Source organism: Molothrus aeneus, chromosome 12, assembly GCF_037042795.1.
Source record: "Molothrus aeneus isolate 106 chromosome 12, BPBGC_Maene_1.0, whole genome shotgun sequence".
NCBI classification, from domain to species: domain Eukaryota; kingdom Metazoa; phylum Chordata; class Aves; order Passeriformes; family Icteridae; genus Molothrus; species Molothrus aeneus.
Genome location: NC_089657.1, coordinates 12,496,024 through 12,512,396, shown reverse-complemented (window position 1 = coordinate 12,512,396; position 16,373 = coordinate 12,496,024). Strand labels below are relative to the sequence as shown.

The following is a 16,373-nucleotide window of genomic DNA, read 5'->3' as shown; positions in this document are numbered from 1 at the left end:
TCCCGCAGCGAGCCGGGCAGCGCCGAGGCAGGCGGCGAGGGCCAGCAGGAAGGAGCCGAGCTGCAGCCCCGGTGCCATGGTCCGCAGCGAGCCCGGCGCGGGCGGCGGTGCTGCCGCCGGGTGCGTGCCGCTCTGTCCGTCTGTCTGGGTGTCTGACTCTCCGGCTGTGTGTGCATGCGCGCCCGGCCCGGGGGCGGGGGGTTCGCCCGAGCCCCGGCCCCGCCGCCCCCGCCCCGCTCCGCTCCGCTCCGCTCCAGCCCTTGCGAACGGCAACAATGGGAGGGAGCAGAACCCCTTCCGGCTGCTGTGCTGTGCTGTGCTGTGCTTTGCTTTGCACCCTGCCCTGCCCGGGGAGCCCCCCGTTCCCCCGGACACCGGCGGGCTGCTCCTGCCTTCCTGCCAGTCAGGGGACCAAGCCAGTACCGGGCCGATCCCACCTTCGTTCCGTGCTGCGGTACCGCATTCCTGATCCACTCGCTGCATTGCAAGGAACAGAGGTACCAAGGAAGACCAGTCACAGATCTTTGATATAAATTCATGCATTACAGATCACAGAATCAATTCGGTTGGAAAACACCTCTGAGATCATCAAGTGCCATGTCCAATCTTTCCTTAAACACTTTCAAGGGACAGTGACTCTTCCATCTCCCTGAGCAGTCCATTCCGAAGTCCAATCACCCTTACGGTGAAGAAATTCCTCCCAGTGTCCAACCTCAGCCTCCCCTGGCAGAGTTTAAGGCTGTCTTCTTGTCCTGTTACTGCCCGGGAGAAGAGACCCCACAGGGTACAACCTCCTTTCAGGTAGCTGTAGAGGGTGATAAGGTCGCCTCTAAGCCTCCTCCAGGCTAAACACCAGCTACTCTTTAATTAAGGAAGACAAGCTGGAAGAACATACTATCCTAAAATTTTCAATTGCTGAAAATGCAAAGGAAGTCATATGTGGCAATAAATATTTCAACTTTTTCAACTGGAGTTAATTCTGACCTCACATGCTTTGATGGAAACACTTTTCTTTAAAATAAAATAAATCACATTTCTGATAAATATCAAATGCAAGGTGGTGTAATATATCAGTAAATTACATAAATTTCCTCCCCTTTGCCTCAAAGTCATGTAAGAGAAGAGCAGCCCAAGGCTCCTCCAAGGCACAAGCTTGGAAGAGAGCTCAAGGGTCACTAGGCCTAACCCTCTGCTCAAGGTAGCCCTAACTTCAGTTTCAGATGAGACAGCCCAGGGCCTTGTCATACATCACTTTTACATATCACTTAACTCCAGTTATTTTGAAAACCTTGATTTTAGTACATTCTGTTTGCTATGATTGATCTTGGACAAAAATGTCATCCTAATGGAACAGACAAACCCATCAGTATTTTATAAAAGACATTAGAGTTTGGATTAAAATAGTATGTAAAACCACCACTAAGGCAATCAGTTGAAAGGAAACACGACCAGCTGGTAATTTTTAACTACTATTGGTTTTGCACCTATCATAGGTTTTCCATCTTTTGTGACTAGTGGTGAAAATAATATGATAAAGCTTTCTTAAACTTTTTGTTTAAGTTGATGGATCATAGCCCTGGCACTCAGAGTTACCTTTGAAAACAGGTTTGTGACTTTAGGATGGCTATTGCCCTCCATTGTGACATGAACAGAAATTACATTTTTTATATTAAACATTTTTTTAGCAAAAATTAGAGATTAGACCATTGTTCTTTGCTGCTCTGGGATAAAAAAGGCTCCTACTTTTGATCTCCATTTCACCTGCAGGCTGGAATTCTGAAAAAGGTAACATTAAGTCTCTAGGTGGAATTCCACTGATTTTATGAGATGTTTTTGATGGTCAAGTACATCCAGGCCAGAATGGAAGTTTAGCACATTTTCTCACTGTACACCACACACTTCTGTCTGGGTATTCCTGCTTTACTTCCTCCTTGCATTATTCAGAAGTCATCTAGCAGGCTTGAAAACTATATGAGCATTTTTATTTTTAATCAAGTCAGGCTGCATAAAAGCTGTAAATAACTAGTTCTTTTATGTTTGAATGAATTAGAATGGACATAAAATACCACAGCATCATGGCTCAAGAAAGGAAGACATATGTACAGCTCATTTACAGGTCAGTAAATACCTCTGCTTCCCATACCCACCTATGACAAGCAAGGATTCCCCGTTGAACATAATGCCATAGATCTGCAATTAAATCTTCTAAACCATGGGGGGAAATGTTTGGCTTTTTCTGTTAACTGAGATCTAGACTGCTGGAGAAGCTGTAATTTTTAAGTGAAGACAAAATTAGCATTATCTGAGCTATTGATGCATTAGCCTATGATGTTTTTAACAAGAACAGACACACAACAAATAGTGCCAATGCCTTGCTAGCAGAACAACTGAAGAACTCACAGCTGCCCCTGGTTCCACTGGCAGTATCCAAAAAGCAGCAAAATGATTGGTCAGATTTACTGAGAGCTCAAACCTAGCAGCACAAAGCAAAGATGCCATCTGACAAAACCAGCATTGATATTTCCTTCCCAACACTTCAGCCTAAGCTAATAACAAATGACACATCTGAAAAACAATTCCTCCATGCTGCCACCATGACCAGCTTATCCTGTGAGTGCACTGGCTGAACAGAAGTATTGCATTGCTTCAGGTCCATTTAGAATAATTTCCACTGAATTCTTTGGTGGAAAACAGTAGTGGAGAGGCAGGAATCAAATGACTGCAGTTAGTGTTTCTAACTGGAGTCTCCAAACTGCTGTGAGCTCATGGAAGGGCAAAAGTGGCTGTGGGGACTCTGCTTGTCTGTAGGTTCCTTTGTCCTTTTTACAACAGTCTCTTGTTTCTGAGTAGTATAGAATGCATAATACCCAAAAGTCATGGGTATCAATATCCTGCATTCTACAGCTGGTTTTGGTTGCCACTCTCCCATCCTGCTTAAAGCTAAAAACCTGGGGTTTTTTTCCTTCTCCTTTCTGAGCAGCTGTTCCCAGATGGAGGAGACAGTGAGAACTCAGCAATTCCCATAAAAACATGAAAACTCATGGACCAAAAATTTCCAGTAATATGGTTAAAAACTCCCTACAAAATCTTTCTATTGCTCAGAGAAAATTCATTCTTGGACTTATGCTCCATCCATAGTTCATATTTCTAGCACAGAATTCTCTCCCAGGAGAGACTGACCTTAACTGCAAAAGGAATCATTCAAACAGCTCCCTTTGGGGCAGAAAGGATGCATCAGGCTTGCAGAGTATTCAGCTAAGTCAGACAATCATGGCTATTGCAATATCACAATACTGCAGTAAGTCAGTAACTCCTGTTTCAGACAGACACTGCCCACTGTTAGGAAAGGAGCATCAGATGCAGTGAACCAAGCAGACGATGTGCTAAAAGAGATCCCAGAACAGAAATCCCTCAATGTGAGGATCTTCTGGAACTTCCTCCAGCAGATCTCTGAAGATAGAAAATCAGATCTTTTGCAAGTACCCATTTACATGAAATTGTCCCACTTCCATGGGGATGGTTTATCCATGGGATGAGCATGGAGCACAAAATAGAGGAAGAACCATCCTCCAGGATCAAACCTCAGGAACAAAACTAACAAATGTGAAATGGATGTGGACACTCCCAGCAAGGGCATGAGAATTTCCACCTGTGTCAGGGGTCACAAAAATTCTGTTTCCATGGAATCTTCTGTATTACAGCATGCCATGGTTCCAAATGATCTGGCCAGGCTCAAGTGAAAGGTTATCAAGTGATAGGAAAACAACCTCAAGCCATAAAATTGAATTGAAATTTGAATCAAATCTATCAATTGTTATGAATACCCATCTTGTTCAAGGAAACAGTTAAATCATTATGCCTTGAGAAATGTGACAAAAATTCATGAAACACAGAGCTCTCAAAGAAAAAATCTGTCTTACCAGTCTCATTTTATAGATGGGGAAACTAAGCACCAAGACATAAAGATGCTTGCTTTTATGTCTTGTACACATGCTCAGGGCTAAACCAATAATTAGATTTGGAGTCAGGAAAGACTCTGAGCCTCAGTAAGACAGGAAAAGAGCCCTGTGTGTAGCATTCTTTGGTTTTAATTTGTGCTTTCTGTAGAGACATACTCCACTTGCTAAGGTCACCCAGGCAGTACCAGTGGGTGAGAGCCTCCAGAAGAACTCCACTCCAGTGGTGCTGCTCTCTCAGGAGTGGCAAGGAGCTCCCGGCAGGCTGTCCTGGCAGCCAGCTGCCTCCTGCTGGGCCACACCTTTAGTGGCACTTCCGGAGGAGCTGCTGCTGTGCTCCGATGGGAAAATGGAATTGGATGCATGAATTCCACTTTGACACTGCCAGCCATTTCTATATCCAGATGTTTTGCAACAGGTCCTGAAATGGAGCATCCAGTCCTCCCTGCTGCCTAAGCTGCCTCTCCAGAATCCCACAGAGTTTCTCTCCTGCTCACTTTTTTGTCACAGTGTCATGTCTGAGATTTTTCTCAAAAAACTCAAGTCTGTCTCCAGATATCTGGGGATGTTTTGAGGCTTGTAGAGTTCAGAGAGAAGGGAGTGAATGGTCTTGTGACCTTTCTGGCTGACTTAATCTCTTCTACAGGAAATTGCACTTAATGACCAGAGAAGTTTAAGTCCTATATTCCTAGAGGCTCAAGTCAGCATCAGATGTAGGAGTATGTTATGGTGAAAAGGAAATGACTGAACTAAACCAAACAGCTATTATATGAAAATTATTTCTGATCACCATCAAATTAACAATTTGTCAGTGATCCATGGATGCAAATCTTCATATAATGTTACCCCTCGCCAGACCTCACAGTTCCCTGTATCACAGACACCTCCTTTTTCTACTGTCAGAAAATGTTTGTAGGCAAATGTCTGCTTTCTGTATTTCTGTTTAGTTTTGTATCTGTTTATTCACATGAATATACTAAAGGAAGTTCTCTAAGATTATTCAACTTAGTGATGTGCCACCAAGCACACTCCTCCCTCTCCAAAAGCACCCCAAAGTGGCTCACCCTGTGGCCACTGTTGTTTCTGAGGGAGCGGGGCAGGACTGCATCTTTCAGCAGCAGTCTTCTGTTACACTGGATTAGGGGTAATATGAAACTGCACTTTTAAAGAAGAGTAGATTTATGATGCAAAGAAAATTAAAAATTGTATGGATGAGTCATTTTTCAATAAAAACGCTGTTGAACTGAAATTATTCTGAACCAACAACTGTATCCCCAAAGTTATCTATGTTTTATCATTTAACAACAAGTGAATAATTTGTAATGTTCAATTTTAAAATAATGTATTTCTGCAATATAGAAATTTTATCTCAACTAGCTATTAAAAATGCAAACCAAGATCCTCACAATGCAGTTTGTATAAATGCCAGAAATTATAATGAAGTAACATCTTTACAAAAGTTTCCAGTTTTAATTCTACTCTCAACCCTTTCTTACTGCAGCACAATGCTTCCCAACCAGACAGCCTGTCATTTTCCTTCTGCAGGGAAACACGGGGGAGGGAGGTGGGGTGGGAGAACAACCCTAACCTGATTTAATAGTCTATTGTGCAATTCAACAGCATCCTGTGGCAATGTCTGCAAAATTAATCCTAGCACACTAAGGGACCCCTCACTGAGCATAACCTGCCTTAAACCCTTTCCCATTTAACTGAGGGAGAGCTATTTGCTCAAGCACTTTGGGATGACATCATTTGTTATTTGGGGCCAAAAGCTAAGGGTAATTAAGGCTAAAGAAAATGTTCTGAAATTTTTTGCAATTAAAATGCATAGAGACACTTGTAACAGATACCACTGCAGAACAATAGAAACATGACTGGAAGAATTAAAAAAAGTTTGACTATTGTGCAACCAGTGTGGAAGAAGATTGGAAAACCCTTTGTCAATAGCACATCATTCTACTCCCACAAGGGGAAATACACAAACAAAGAAAATACCAAGGCTGGAGGCATATGGAAATTACCTTTTTTTGTTGTTGTTGTTTATATGATAAATATTCCCCAAAATATTCCAGTGTAATTTTAGAACACTCCATAACAGATTTACAAAAGAACGCACAGCAGTTGTACATGACTGGGCTGAAAAAAACAGAGCAAGGGCCCTATTAGGAATGACAATTGTTGCTGGCAGCTCTACCTCTCCACCAAACAAACTCATGGTTCTTTTTCTCTACAGTCTGGCATATTATTTTAAAACACAAATCTGAAGCAGTTGGATATCAGGATTGAGTTAGCTGCTGATTTTTGGAAAGAGTAAGATAAATATGCAGATAATAACAGACTGAAATGCAGTGCACAAGATTTGTTAAGACTCCATGGAAAGTTAAAGCCTGTTAATATGGTAAACTACAATAGATTAATATTATTTCTTTCTAATTAGATTACAATAGTAGCAACCACTGAAAACACCAGTCCTCCTAAACCATAAATTGTGATAAAACTAACTGCCCAGGATTGTATGTTTACAGAGGAAAGGAGGAAAAGACTGGATCGGTTTTTTTAATTTCAACAAAAACACCCCCAAGAAAAGATTTTCCATGTAATCAACTTAACTTTTACAGAAGCTTCAGCATTCTAAGGGCAGTGCTGATGCCTCCTGAGAATGCTTCCCTCTGACTTCCTTTCTCTGCCAAAATGAATTAGAGCAAACTACAGGAATATTGACAGATAGACACATCCCATAGCACACAATGGAATGCTACTCTGAAGTTAGAGAATCCTACAAATATTTGAATCATGACAGATGGATAATATAATATTTTTTAATATTTTGCTCTGACTGAATTCTTTGAAAAGCAATTAGAATAGTCAAAAAGTGCACAGTATTTATACAGCACAAAGTAATTTCTTATCCTTCCAATGTGATGAAACAATGAAAACTGAAAATCTGGTGGCAATAAGTTTTTTGCCTGGCAAATATTTGCATTGACAACACTGTATTTATTATCACAGAAGAATTATATTTGTAGATATTGTATCAAAAGTCATTCTAAGTTTTACACCATAATACGTGGAGTTATTCTAGAACTGCAGGATACTTTGTCAAAAGCTTTCACGGAATCATTTAGCTTAGAAAAGAGCTCTAAGATGGAGTCCAACCTTTGACCAACCATCACACTCTGAAGCAGACCACTGCACTCAGTGCCACATCCAGTGGTCTCTTGAGCATGTCCAGGGATGGCAATTCCAGCATCTTCCTGGGCAGCCTGCCCTGATGTTTAACAACCCTTTCTGTGAAGAAACCCTTCCTGAGAATTCCTTTCTGGAATGTGAAAATATTCTCCTACCATAAGCTGACAAGGCTGGGCAGTCTTACAGACACAGAGTCCCAACAGCAGCCTAAATTCATTTAGAGGTAAGATTTTAAAAGGTTGGCTGTTCAGAGCATCAAAAACATTAAGCACCCACCCATCACTAAGTTCTGTTCAATACTGAGCACTGAGAGCTTTGGAAAATCAGGCCCTGTACGTGTGCAGAACATTAATTCGGTCACAAATGTTGTGTAATTGGAAGGATCAGTCAATCCCCTGCGGGCATCCCGTGCCCCGGCCCCGCTGCAGAGTGCGGATTAAATCCCACAGCAGTGGGGCTGTCATTGCTAAATCCAGCCTCTAGAGGACAGGAGCAGCCCAGCACTTTTCTAGGCGGTTCAAACACAGATTAAAACCGTTTCAAAATGTATGACTTTACAGCCTGAATTTATATGGAAAAGCCAAATAAACAGCCAGCGATTTTTAGTGCAGAATACTTTATCTGCTATCTTCTTAATGTCCTTAATATGGCATCATTCATAGAAACTGAATCCCAAGATATTTTGGAGTATTACTTTGATCCATACAATAAAATTCTAATAATTAAAAGTAGGAAATCTATCAATAAAATATATTTTTTCATTTTAATTTTATAAAACATATTTTGGTTATACAGACAAGAGAATGCCCCAGCATCTAGAAATTGTGGTCAGGCACTTAAAACCTTAGAAGTAATAAAATGTAATGGACCAGTAAAATAAAAATTCAGTTCTAAGAGAGCAAGAAAGGATCAGAGGAAAAGAAGGTACAATAATTGAGTTGATGCAAGGTTATGGATTTTTTAAAAGGTCACCATGAGATAATGAGTTTGTAACACATGCAATTTAAAAATTGCAAAGTCCCAAAATGTCATAGTGATTAATAACAAGACTAATGACATAGATAATTTTTAATGAAGGGGACTATCTTATACCACCTGCCTACTTCTGTCCTTCAAACCATCCTAGTGGCAGAGGAAAACCTGGTTTAGGAGCTAGGAGAAAAAAATCCTAGAACATAAATGCAGAAAGAAGGAATATTTACTTCTCTTTCAGTCTAGGTATTGTATCAATTTTACTGCTCACACATACACATCCTTACAACATCCCAAGCCAGATGACCCTGCTTGAAATTTAATATCAAAAGCACTACCTGCACCTGTGTGATTCCACAACACACTCTGCTCAAGATGCTGAACTTCACACTAATTCACAACATGGATCAAAACACACTTGCAAAATCTATCCTTTCACTGATTTTTTGTTCTTTTTTTCCTTTTATATTATTTATACAAGCAATGCAGTGCTTATTCTGTCACTCTACTACCAGCCCCACAGCACATCCATGAGATCAAATGTAAAACATACCCAGGGGTATGAAAGTCACTGGCAATCACACCCAGCTACACCCAAGCCCATATTCCTAAGCATTTTTATCATGTTCTTGCCTCCTTGCTTAAAGAGTGTCCTGCAAAAAACAGGTATTAAAAGAAATCCAATTTATTGCTGTTTCTAAACTCAACAAGTACATGATTAATTTTCCATTTGCTAGTTAATCTAAGAAAGCAAAACTTCAGTGGTAACAGTGGGCCATGCAAGGCAACACTTCACTCTTCCTGGGATTCTCCTGAAAATGCTGCTGGCCACCGATATCACCTTTGGGTGCCCAAAACAGACACACTGGTTTCCATGTTTTCTGTGTAGCCCTTTCCCCTCATGCCACACAAGTCCAGGCACTATTCCCCCACAAAGGAATCTAGAACTGAAGGCTGTTCAGCAGCCCTGGTTTCCTCTCCCTCACCAACAGCCCTGTTTGCCCACTGTGACCACAAGAGCTCCCTCTTGAAGCAATCAGGTGGGATCCCTATGCCCCCCAAGAGGTTGAACAGCTCCAGCTCCCCCTCATATAATGATTATTATACTTTGTCTTTTTACTCTTTCATTATCAAATACATAAGATATTATAAATTGCTCATATAAAATAACAAAATGTGATTTTGATTCAAGATGAATCCATTAACCAAATAACAGGACATGAAATAATAATTCAGGTCAATCACTATAGCTCCAAAGTATTTTTAAAAATAAAATACCTTATATTTCCCATCCAATAATGTAACTCCTTTAAAATAAAGGACAAAGATCATCAATCTAACAATTAATAATGGAAACTAAATCAATGTAAGGAATGAAAGAGCAGGGCTGGATGCCAGCATGCAGGGTGGCCTCCCCACTGCTGTTCCTGCACAGGAAACACAACTGTCACATCCTTTGCCAAGGCAGCCCTGCATATTGCCAGGACAAGACAAACACCCTGTGAAGTCCAGACTAACACTTTTCAAGGTGGAAAAAAATCCAGCTGCATTTGAGAAAGTGATGGGCACAATTTAAACCCATGCTGGCCAAAACAGGTATAAATGTAAAGTGAGAGGCTCTTTTTTGACTTGCTGATTCCTTTACTCTGGGAAGAACAAGCTAAGCCAAATGAAGCAAATAATGCAACTCTGCTTTTAAATTCTTTCCCCCTTAGCACTGTGTGGGACACTCCTAGCACCTCACACTAAAGATCCTGCTGGTAACATTTGCTAATGGAGAGCAGGATACCAGGGCTGGTGCTATTATTATTCTGCTACTATTCTACTGCTTCTCTTAAATTGTTTTGTCAGACTTCCGTCACTTGAGACAAGTTCCATTATAGCAGACTTTAGGTGTATTTAGGTATTTGCCAGATAATAGAGTAAGGTTCTTAAGCAATCAATCTGTACAGATTAGTCTAATCTGCTGCTGCTGGAAACTTTGTTTCCAGAAGCAAAGTAGACAATAGTTTCAGATTACCTGCAGTAAGGTTAAACTATGGGCAATATACGTTTTGAGGTGTGAAGAAAAACAAAATAAAAGAATGCATTCCCAATATTGTTTTTGCCTTTACCAGATCAGGCAGGTATCTGAATTGAGATTTCAATTTCTCTAAAAACCATTCCCAATGGATCTGGCTCAATTTAAATTGCTTTACTTGTGGTTCTCTTAAGTATTTTGGAATGCAGGATTACAACAGAATTTGGTTAGGAATGTTATTTCCCAAATCCAATAAAGTACAAAAAAATGTTTCAATATCAGATAAAAGTTTGCTATTTCCATATTAAAATAAGATTTTCAGGAGCAAAGCCAAACAATTCAAGATTTTTAGGGTTCTGCATAAAAGTGAAGGCAATGAGCCAATGAAGATAAAAACACGGAAGGGCCAATATCTGTCACCCAGTTCTAAAGTAGTGCAGTTTTTCAGTGATATTTTTCAGAAAATACAGAAATGGTTTTTATTTAATCTCTTGTAGCTCAAACTCTAATTCAAAATAGTAAGTAAGGACTGTCAGATCATCCCTCCCTTTAGCTTTTCCTAGTATGAGACTACATAAAATGATTTTTTCTATCACCCTATTTTGTCAACTTACCTTTCATCCTATTGGACAACAGCTATGGATACAAGCATGAAGAAAGGAAGAGCAATATTTTGTCTGTTCAGCAGATAATGCAGAATTTATGTTGAGCAAGAAACACAGGCTGGAGTCTCACTGAAGGTCACCAGCACATGAGGCAAGTGCTTAGAGCACTGCTGAACAAAGAGCAGCATCAACCTGTACTTAAAATGGTTCCCTTCATTGTGCCCATGAAGAAAGACTGGAGGGGTTTTTTTGGTATATGGCTCTCCTTGACTTCAGGTTCAATATCAAATATGAGGATAATTAACTTTCATGAACTGTTTGATAAAAATGAATTCAACACCCTAAAATTAATGGCAATGATCTGGATATCTGGTCTGGCCCCACTGATCTGATCCCATAAAATGCTACATTCTGTCATTAAAAGATAATAGGGCAATTTCCATAACTGGAACAGTTATATTGACAAGAGAGGAGATAACCAAGTTAGAGAATTAAATAGGCAAATAACCTAAATTAATTAAAATTACATAAAAAGATTATAATTGTCAGCTTCTTTTAACTGAGCAATGGTTAAAACTGAAGTCAGTTGAATATTAGTCCTTCCATAGGAGACACCTTTTTCTAAAAATTATCTTATTTATGAAAACTATCATATTCTTTATAAATGAGCTATTTAAACTGCAATGCAACAAACCGTTTCCTGTAGCAAAATCTATTTTGCATACAGTTTATTTCAGACTTGAAACACACTTCTTCTAAAACCATAAAGCTTGTCAAGTCATCCGCAGTAATTCATAGTAGCTGAAATTCTTGTGCAACCTAGGGTTTGAATTGTTTTAAACTGCAAAAATATGTCAAAATCTCTGAAAATACTTACTCAAGTATATTAAGGAAAAGTTCACTTTTCCCACAAAAAGTAGATTAGAATAAAACTTCAAGTATTTACAGTTTATTTGAATGAAAATTATAATAAACTTTCAAATCTGGGCATAAAATCATAATTACTATATCATTACTTAATACAGGTTATGAATAATTCTTCATTTTCTGCAGCAGTACTGTAACAGCAAACCATCCTTCCTTCTACTCTAGCAGGCTGGAGGTGAAAGTATTTTTCACCATTAGAAACTGAGATTCTCTGTGTGATCTTTTCAGCTTTGCACGGCGGTTCTGAAACCAGATCTAAAACAGAAAGAGAAGGGATGCTTTTCAGAAACACAGCAGTGGAAGCAGAATAATATTTGAAACTTAAAAGTATTCACACAGTATGACAATATTTTGTGTGATGACAGCAGTTAGCAAGTTCAATATAAATTTAAAATCTGCAGATGCCTGTAATTTTAACACCACAGACAAAGAAAATAATATCCCCAGGTTAACTGGAAAATGAGATTAGCTTCACTGTAATTAATATAAAAACTGGTATTAAATTCAGTGACAGTATCAGATCCTGGAAGATCATGAACATCTGGAATTCACACATGTCTTATGGTGCTATTTCTTCAGCTGCTTAACTATTTGCAGCATCAAGTTTCTCATCAAGCCCAATATAATACTTGCAACTTAAAAGCTTGATAAACAACAAAGCAAAGCCCAAATTCTTATGTTTACAGTATGCTTGTTATCACATTGAATTACCTAGAAATCAGTAATTAACATTCCTGAATAGATTTTGCTTTTGGCCAGAGAAAGACATAGGTTCAAACACTGGTTTAACACACCTATGCTCTGCTGGCAGTCTTACAAATTATGTCCATACCTGTTTCAAATTTATTTTTCAAATATGGTGACAAGAAAAACATAAAAATTATTTTAAGGAAATTATCAAGTTCTGCAGATAATAACTAGAGATTAACAGAGCAGATATTGTGGAAATATTATAGTGATTAATTCTTCATCAGTGCTATGGAAGGCTTTAGATTTCAGAAGGAATTCAATGGTTTCCATTTCACAAATCATTGAAGGCATGTTTCTTGTATATACATTGGTTTAAATTGAGAGTATTAAATTCTCATTACTGCTGTCAAACCACTTATGTATATAGGCAGAGAGTACATATAGCTGGAATTACAGAAAAGTTCAAATAAATCTTTAATTACCTGGATCCTGTCTTCATCTAAATCTAATTTGCGAGCTAACTCTTCTCTAATATCAATGCCGGGGTAGGAGTTCATTTTAAAAACATTTTCCAAGACTTCAATCTGAGGAGATTAAAACACACTTGTTGAATAGTTAACACTATGTTCATAGCAGTAATACATTAAATAAATAAAATAAATAAAATAACAGCTTAGTTTGTTCAACAGGAGACATCTGATCAGTGTTTGCACAATGATTCCGTGCATAAACACAGATCTGCTGAAATTAGCAACATTCCTGTTAATTTACACCAGTTCCTGATTACATTTCTCTCTGCAGAGGTACATCACACTGAACTTAGCAGCTGTTAGAGGTTCCTTCCAACATTTTACTCAACTACATCGTTACTCATTTGTTAAATGCTAAGGAAAGCCCTACCTGGTTTCTAGTGAATGCAGTTCTTGGTCTTCTACCCCGGTACCAGCTCAATTCTCGTTTGAAAGACAGCCTTTCAGTGACTGAAAAATATTTTTCACATTTCAAAACGTTTTCCTCTTGCACTGGATCACTTCTAGCATGAAATAATGGATTTTCATAGCAAACAACAGGGATTTGCAGATGGGGATTACTGTCATCACCTAAAACTAGAAAGAGCAAGAAAGGGAGAGCTTCAGTTTACTGGTTTGTAGTAGAAACATGCCAGTATTTTTAAGGGGTAAAAGCTTGAGGTTACAAAACAGACTGACTTACCCAAGCTGGTGCATGCATCCATCCAGGGTCTGTGAGGTTTCCCAGCTGGAATGCCATCTTTTTTCTGCTCCAGCCCCAAGATACTCTCAATTGAGAAGGAGCAGTGCGTGGTTTTGCTGTCTCCAAAGCCGGGCACCTTGTGGCGCTGCGGAGAGGCCGCCGTGGCGGCAGCACAGAGCGAGGGAGCGGCCATAGCTTCGCCCTCAGCCAGCATAGCAGGGGCACTGCACTTGCATTTCTCCACAAGGCCCCCTTATAGCTATGTTGACAAGGGGGTTGGATTTGTAACGTCATTAATTAAAATCTTTTATTAGAAAGTTTTAGCATGTCAATGAAAACTCTCCCACCAAGAGGCACGAGGAGTTAATTGTTTATTTGTTTGCAAGTAATTAGCAACTAATGGTGACACTAGGGGGGCCACCAAGGGGGACAAAAAGTGTTATCTCTCCTAACCAGAGCATCGACTTCACTTTCTCAAAAGAAGCTGTGCACAAATATAGTACTTCTCTTTTATTTGAAATCATTAATGTATAAAATCAGTTTTTTAAAAAACTTTATACTCTAATGGACTCCACTTACCTAAACATAGAAGCATGATAGGAAACCAGTCAAGTAATAAGTAATCTCATTTAAGTGAATTTCCTTCCAAGGAAATTTAAAAAATAATCTCTTAATGCTATTAGGGTAATCCCGATGAAAATGCCTCTGTTTTTTCATATGCATATGTAATGGTGAACGTGGTCAATAAAACAACAATAGCTTTTGGCATAAGGCACTGTGCAGTGGGTTGGCAGTGTTGTCAAAGCTCAGTGTAATTGCCTTCCAAGTGCCTGGATTAGCTAATAGGAACAGTTGCACCAACTATTTTAAATAATTCATGCATTCATTTTTCTTATTAAAATAACTTTGTTGCAGCCTTTTTGAAACATACCAGATGTGAAATTTCCTGATAATTCTTCACCACATAAAAGCAGAACTTCACGTAATAGAAGCAGTACACTCAAATTTACAGGTTTAAAAGATGCAGAGGTATTCTTCAATTCATTACTATTACATTTGTTGCAGTCAAATTTGTAGCTCAAGTAAAACTTTTTCTCACAAATGTTCTCCCTCCTTGTAGGTTTATAGCAAACAGAAGTATATTTAAATCTTACAGAGCCAACACTTAAAATCACACAAAAAAGTTATGAGTAATGGCAAGAAAGGAGATAAAGGCTTTGTAATAAAGTCTGACAGAATTCTGATTTCATCCATTATAATAAAATACAGACTATAACATTTTTATATTCCAGCTCATCTGTCAGTCACACAGCAGTTTACATCACATGCTCAAAAACAGCTTTTGGTTCAGGCAAAGAAAAGGAGGAATTTCTGTAGAGACACTATAAAAGGAAGATTTGTCCAAAAATAACAGGCAAACATGAACACAATATTTTTATTTCAGGTAGAAAAGTTACCCCTCCTTCTGGCCTGACTTTGTGTTGTGCAGTAAGATTGTTGTCAAACCAAACTATTAAAAGAGTGGCAATTCCAGAAGTGATCTTCCCAAGGACACTTCTCACACATGTCACTGGATCTTCAGGCAGCATGCATCCACCTGCAATGCTGACTTGCAAGATGAGCTCCAGTCACCGTTTATGGACCTTAAGCCCTCTCTTGAAAGCTCTATTTCATTGTTTTGGCCCATCAGTACCGAGCAATGCTACCTTGCAACCCATTTGAAATTACCTACAGACTTTTAACTAAATACCTTGGTAGGGGTAATTAGAGCAACACAGCAAACATTAAAACATTGGGAATCCTAAGTAACCAATAATAGGAAAAGTCACTGCTCCTTGGATATGCAAATCCAATCCTCTTACAGCACCACATACTTGATGAGGCAGGAAACTAATCACCCTTTCAGACTTTGCACTGTTTTTGCCCAGGGACAGTGGTGTTCATCTCTTTAGGAGACGGGAAGCCTCCACTGGCTGTTTGCACCAGCTGGGGAGACCACACCGAGAGCTCTTGGGGGCTTTGGTCTCAGTTCTGACTCTTGCTGCCTTTTGCTCTTCTCACCCACTGCTGGGTCACCTTCCACTGGAGCCTGGGCACCATTTTCAGCTTTTTAAAAGGATATAAATGGTATATATATCATCTTTCTTCATTACTTATCACACTCCAAAAATTCACCTTTCCCACAACCTCTTTACCCAGTATCTCACCACCTCAGAAGTCATGCTGCATAAAGCTCTCTTTCAAAGATGTTTTTAACACGAATAACAAGTATTATATTCAAAGCCAACTTCAGAATTTCCAAGTTTTTTTAAAGCAAGAATACCTCCCAATGGTAACACCAATTTTCACAAAATAAAAGCAGTTAGCTATTTCTTGGTTGAAGTAAAAGCTCTTTTGACACAGGGAGATTAAGTGAATGCAGGTAAATTCAAGGTTAATCCAAGGTTGTCACTAGCAAAAGTATGAGAAACACTGTATTAAAAAGTGGGAAACACTGCAAATAAAGCCTACCTTATCCACACAGCTACTTTCCCCCTCCAGCAGGGGCAAAATGTTCTCTCCATAAGGGCACACATCTGGAATCCCCTGAAGATGTGTTCACTGCTCTTCTCTCTGTTGACAAAGTGCCAAGCGTTAGTTCCCCACATTTTTAAGGCTTCTTAGCAGATATTTTGCAGAAAAAACAACAACAAAACATAACAAACAGAAACCAACAACCCCCCCAAAAAAAAACCCAAACCAAACAAAAAACCCAACCCCACAAATCAAAAAGCCCAAACAACAACAAAAAAAACCCCTCAC

At 39.2% G+C, this 16,373-nt stretch overlaps 1 protein-coding gene across 1 annotated transcript; it reads right to left on the bottom strand.

The window, feature by feature from the left end:
• Nucleotides 1-11,825: 11,825 nt before the first annotated feature.
• HESX1 (HESX homeobox 1) lies at nt 11,826-16,128 on the bottom strand. The gene is made up of 5 exons (XM_066558330.1): nt 16,083-16,128; nt 13,572-13,830; nt 13,260-13,465; nt 12,842-12,943; nt 11,826-11,924 (listed from the first exon to the last, which is right to left on the bottom strand). The coding sequence occupies exons 2-5, from the start codon at nt 13,783-13,785 to the stop codon at nt 11,826-11,828; spliced, it is 621 nt and encodes a 206-aa protein (XP_066414427.1). The 5' UTR covers nt 13,786-13,830; nt 16,083-16,128.
• Nucleotides 16,129-16,373: the final 245 nt, after the last annotated feature.

Excerpts from the sequence above, each read along its gene's own strand:
- HESX1 (XM_066558330.1), bottom strand. The coding sequence starts at position 13,785 with ATGCTGGCTGAGGGCGAAGCTATGGCCGCTCCCTCGCTCTGTGCTGCC. Across the intron at positions 13,466-13,571 it reads GGATGCATGCACCAGCTTGG|TTTTAGGTGATGACAGTAAT; the intron begins GTAAGTCAGTCT and ends TGCTCTTTCTAG. Across the intron at positions 11,925-12,841 it reads TAGATGAAGACAGGATCCAG|ATCTGGTTTCAGAACCGCCG; the intron begins GTAATTAAAGAT and ends TTTCTGTTTTAG.